Genomic DNA, 6000 nt, shown 5'->3' with positions numbered 1-6000 from the left:
TGAGAGCCGCGTGAGTTTTCCTTTTGTAGCAAGCAGCAAAATAATTGTAACATGACGTGTTTGAGTTCATTTGCCTACTTATTATCGCACATCCTAAAAAAAAATCATCCTGCGATTTGAATATCGCGCATGCGCATAACGCGATTATCGTCACGACATGATATATCGTGCAGCCCTACTTCCCTTACAGTCACAGAAGCAAAAACAATAAACAATCAGATAACAGGTACATTTATGTAAAACAGGGCTCATTAACAGGATAGCAATGATACAAAACATTTAGAAATAAAGAACAATACATCAAATCATCGTATATCTCTATATGGAAACTTGGAGCCCTCAATCCAAAATAAAATGGTTCATCAACAGTCAGTGGTGAACGTATAACTCAGAAAATCAGTATGACAAAAACATTAAACATATTGTCCACTTATGTTGATTAAGAGTTCACTTAAGTCTTATATGAATGTTGTGCGACAATGTTAATTCAGTCAGACAGATTTTTCTCATGTGTGAGCTGTCATAAGACTTATTCATTGTCCTCTCCATCAGCTTCTTTTTCCATGTGTTCAACTGAGCTGCTGATTGCAGGCTCTGCCTCTCTGTTATCCTTAGTTTGAATTTCATTAAGCTGTGAGAACTGACGACCAACACACTTGTGTCTTTTCAAATAACCATGCCATTGAAATCTTTTGTCACAAACATTGCAGCTGTATATTTCCTCTCCAGTGTGGACTCTCATGTGTGTCTTTAAACCTCTACTCTGTGAAAAAGCTTTCTTGCAGACTGAGCAGCTGTATGGTTTCTCTACTGTGTGGATTCTCATGTGTTCCTTTAAACCTCCACTCTGTGAAAAAGGTTTCTTACAGACTGAGCATCTGTATGGTTTCTCTCTTGTGTGGATTTTCATGTGTTTTTTAAAACTGGCACTAAATGCAAAAGATTTGGTACAAAATGAGCAGCTAAAGGGTTTCTCTCCTGTGTGGATTTTCGTGTGTTCCTTTAAACCTCCAATCTGTGAAAAATATTTGTTACAGACTGCGCATCCGTATGGTTTCTCTCCTGTGTGGATTCTCGTGTGTTTTTTTAAACTTTGACTCAATGCAAAAGATTTGGTACAAACTGAGCATCTAAAGGGTTTCTCTCCTGTGTGGATTCTCATGTGTCGCTGAATAATGCTTCTATATTTAAAAGATTTCGTACACACGGAGCAGCCAAATTGTTTCTTTACAGCACTACGGCTTGAATCACTGACAGATTCTTGTCTATTTTTCAGTGATTTTGAGCCTGACGCAGGTTCTCTGGTCTCCTTCCAATCAGCACTGTCTTCAGTGTCAGGTTCAGAAGAGTCTCCAGTGTCATCCTCAGTCTTTGGTTGTAAACTGCTCTCTGGATCTGAGTTACTGGCTGGTTCTGGTCCTCGACAGTCATCTCCATCAGCTTCTGTTTCCATGTGTTCAGTTTGTCTTTGATGACGCTGTGAGGACTGAGATTTCTCTTCATCATCTTCACTCTTCACAGGGTCAGGAGTGAAAGTGGACTTAGTGATATCAGCCTCCTCCAGCTCCTGAAGCTGCTCTCCCTCCTGACTGATCCCGAGTTCCTCCTGTTCCTGCTTAATGTGTGGGGGGGGCTCTGGGTCCTCCTGGTCCAGACTGGTGCTCCACTCCTGCTGGTCAGGGAGAACCTCTTCTTTAACCACCATCAGCAGCTGGACATCTGCAGGTAACAGGAAACACAGTCAGAAATAACTGTTAAGTGTTAGCATTTAAAAATCTAATCACCATTACAATGGGAGACATTTTGCAGCCCTAATTAATGCCTTTGTTTTTATACTTTGCAAGTGCAAAATGCACTTTTGTACGTCTTTTATACATGAATATGTGTCCCCGGTGTTCCAGGGAACTCACCAAGTGTCAGAAAACACAACCCTCTCTATTTTCCTCCATACCCAAATCTCTAAAAAAGGGGCTGCAACGGATCTGATAAAAACTGATCCACATTTGAACACTGTCCTGACGTCAGGACAGTGGCGCTATGGCTATTGGGCCAACTCCACCAATCAGGAGGAGACAGCCACGGCCATTGCCGTTCGAAAGCGCTGGAGACGCTGTAGTACATATGCCAGGCCAGTAGATGGTGCTGTTCTCACTGAATCTGCCCTTGCAAATCCAGAGTTAAAAAATGTCAAATTGAGCAAAATGAGGCATGGCTAAAATGCATGATCTGTTTGGTATTTTGAAAAAGAAAAAGTATAAATATGCCTTATATAGGTATGGTCCTACACTATATTATTCAAATATAGCATGATAGGTCCACTTTAAGTAAAAGTACGCAAGTATTAACAGAAAAATGTACAGCACCTCCTTATGTAAAAGTAATGATACTGTAATAACATTTCCGCGGGGGCAAAACGCAACATCTTGCAAGAAACAGCGTCTGAGGGCTTCTTAACATTTAAAGGTCCGGGACCTTTAAATGTTATGTCATGCTTTTCTGGTTATTACCCGTGTGTGTTATGTAGCTTGTTATGCATGTAAAGGGTCTGCAGTCACAAACCCTCAAAGTAAACCCTGTAGCGAGTAAAACTCTAACACAGAAAAGGCCTGTCTATGCTGCCCCAGAACGCCTCGTTGGAGATTTCTCTTTTTCTTCCTGGTACCAAGTGACGTAACAACGACCGAAATGGACCAATCCGGAGCCGTTACGTCCCACGGAGCCGTTACGGTAAGTCCGCGGTTTGGTCCAAATTGACCAATCCGCGGACTTCCTCACACACACACACACTCAATCTTTTCTCAGCTGCAGCTCCGCGGATTTCTCAGCCTGAGACGGCGGGACGCGGCGAGGCTGTGAGTCTGTGTGTGAGCAGCAGCGAGCCTCGCAACGTCCTGCCAACACGGCACCCAGACCCCACGCAGCATTCTCATCTGTTTGTCATTACTGGTGTCATTTTTTTTTCTACAAACGCCATTGTAACACATAATCACTGATGTTCTGCTGTAACGGTGGTGAACTCAATAGAACAGAGTGGGCGAGCTGACCAATCAGAGCACAGTGGGCTCACAAGGAGGGGGGGGGCAGGAGCTCCAACAAGCCGTGTAGGACAGAGAGTGAATACACATACTATACAGAGATGCTGTATGAGAGACCAATGTGAGTTTGGAAAATTGCACAATGTAAATCTATTCTAGTAGACCTCAACAATGGAATTATGATCAGTAGAAATGGCCATGACATGGGACCTTTAACACACTATGAATGTGTCATACCCACTTAACGGGAAGAAACTCAGCTATCAGACAATATTAACCATTTTTAGCTAAACGAAACACAAGGGTAATAACAAAGCCTCTGAATTAGCCCTGAGCGAAAAGATGCTGACGCACTTAGCACAGAACTCACGGTAAAATACCCTTATTACTTATCGGATCTGGACAAACAAGATATCAGCTAGCAAGCTGAGATTCCACAGATTCTAGAAATATAAGTATCAACACTGAGCGCTCGGGGAAGCAAACCCAGACATCACACCACGTAGCTTTACGGAGCAAACACGGGAAATATGACTTACCTTTTGCTGTTTCTGATCAAAAGTTGTGTTCAATGGCATTACAATGATAAAAACGCTGCTGAAGGTTAATCCAATGTGTCTGTGTCACTTTGAAATGATTACTGATAATCCATCACCATATTTATGTCAATAACGGAGTTTTCATATTAGCTGCTACGAGAGCGTATGACAGCTTCCGGTTTTGGGCATTCTGGCTACGCATCACTCATTCCCCAATGAGTAATGTTTAGATGGATTTTAGGAACTTCCCCTCAATTCTATTGGCTCTAACGGTTAAAAAGAGGTGTCAATCATCAAAATCGACCAAGGGGGGCCGGAGATATGGAAAATCCACCCAAATGACCCCAGAAGTGGGTTTCTTTTCTCTAAACCTCTCTAAAAAGGTAAAATGTCACTTGTTTTGCATCAATCTTGATACAGGGTACTTATTTGTTATAGTTTGGATTCCTAAAGCTTTTAGTCTCCGATCCCATCATTCAAGGGTGGTTTAAGTAACATTAAGTAATATTATTTTTTTGGACGGACACTATCATTTACATTTTTTTTTTTTTTTTTTTACTATAGGCGCATTCACACCGCAGTACTTTTCCCACAAAGGTTCATGAGAACTCTTTAGTTCTCATGAAATAAGTACAGATCGCGTTCACACCGGAATAAGTTCCTGGGGGAAGGATTAGGCAAATGAAGCCGCTGACGTCACTTCTTCTGCTTTGGGTTTACTGGCAGGCCGCAAACAACTTCACGGCGTATACTGCCACCCGAAGTCCCCGGCCGGAAGTCCCCGGAGTTGGGGACTGGCTTCAGTAGAAGCTGCTGGGACTCCCAAGCAGCTTCTACTGAAGCCTTCCGAGTAAATCGCCAAAACGCCGACACCTCCTCATCTCCACCGCTCCCATGTTTTCTTTTGTGTTGCCATAAGTTAGTCTCTCTGCGTTTGTGCGCTGGGCTAATGCTAATGCTAATAATGCTAATGTGAGGATAATAAAATGGCGGCTTCACAACACTTTTTTGGAGTTTTACGGGCCGTGGTTTGCATTCCGCCCAGCCAATCAGACATAGGAACCTTTTTCTCCCACGAAAGTACCTGCTCTCTAGCAGGGACGGAAAAGGGGGTAGAAAAGGTTCTGATGAACTCATTTTAGTTCCGGCTCTTTTTGGTGTGAACGCAACATTTCGGAACTATATCGGAACTAAAGTGGGAAAAGTACTGCGGTATGTTCAATCTGAATTTACTTTCAAATAATAATCTATATTGATTCTGACTCTTCTACATCCAACTCACAGGTTTATCATTGTTTGAGAAAAAAGATGATTAATTTACCCCTTTTAGAAGTGAAGTTATGGTCATTTGTTCTGGGAATGTCATTTTCGAGCCTGAGACCTGGGAAACAGGCTCGGGGCTTAACAGGTTAAAGGAGATCCATTACAGTACCTTTCATTCATCAGAATGTTCGAAAAATACAATAGAAGATCAAACTGACAATTACAAAGACAGGCTGTTCTTTCTAGAGCCGTATACAGAAGGCCAAGCTTAAGACTTGGTAAAAAGTTGCCAATACATGGATTAAAAAAAGGGCTTTTTGGAAGCAAAAAGACTGCTCCAAGAGAACTATGGACATCAACTCTCGCAGCAGCTTGTTTGGACAAAATGTTGAACTGGAATGCCATCAAGAGTGAAGATAGAAAAGCACTGCATTCTTATGCTATCTTTCTTCGTGGATGTTGCAACACAATGGAAGATGTTGAGTTTTTGGATTAAATGAATAGCACATCAAACATGAGATATGTGATAAGGAAACTCCCATTTAAACTTAGGGAAAAGTGGAGAACAACTGCATATGAACACAATAAGACAAGAGCAAAGTTTCCAATATTGGTCAACTTACTTGAAAAGCATGAACGCATTGCATCAGACCCCATGTTTGGAGACATACAGGATGTCAGGCCAAAAAGGGATATTAAAGTGTACAAATCACCCAGCAATAAGCCTGCTCATGGTTATAAGGGAAGTAGTTGTGTTACTGTGCCCAAGAGTCAGTGAGGAGCAAAAACCTTTCCAAAACATCAAATCAGACCATAAAGGCATTACTGTTCAGAAGCGCTGTGTATTTTTTGCAGGAGAACACACCTCTGAAACATGTAACATGAACAAAAAATCTCACAATGAAAAGATTGACTGCTTAAAAGCACAAGGAATTTGCTTTGGCTGTCTAACGAAAGGACATCTAAGCAAAGACTGTCAGAAAAGAATTAAATGTGAAGTTTGTTCTAGGGATGTCCCGATCACCTTTTTTTGCTCCCGATCCGATTCCGATCATTTGATTTTGACAATCTGCCGATACCGATTTTTCCCGATCCGATCTTTATGTAATGCATTAAGAGAAAAAAAAAGGTAACAGATAACGGCTGGTCATCCAACGCGATGA

The 6000-nt window shown here is 41.9% G+C and overlaps 1 protein-coding gene across 1 annotated transcript in view; it reads right to left on the bottom strand.

Moving 5' to 3' along the window:
• LOC117496929 (zinc finger protein 271-like) overlaps nucleotides 1-6000 on the bottom strand; it is a gene marked incomplete at its 5' end in the record, with an annotated part of 28884 nt that continues 22884 nt past the window's right edge. The window contains one exon of the mRNA XM_034148782.1: nucleotides 1-1162. Within this exon, the coding sequence (XP_034004673.1) occupies nucleotides 530-1162 (633 nt within the window). The remainder of the gene's footprint in view (nucleotides 1163-6000) is intronic.

Source organism: Trematomus bernacchii, unplaced genomic scaffold (genome assembly GCF_902827165.1).
Source record: "Trematomus bernacchii unplaced genomic scaffold, fTreBer1.1, whole genome shotgun sequence".
NCBI classification, from domain to species: domain Eukaryota; kingdom Metazoa; phylum Chordata; class Actinopteri; order Perciformes; family Nototheniidae; genus Trematomus; species Trematomus bernacchii.
Note: the sequence above shows the minus strand (reverse complement) of the source record. Positions and strands in the feature narration are given on the sequence as shown.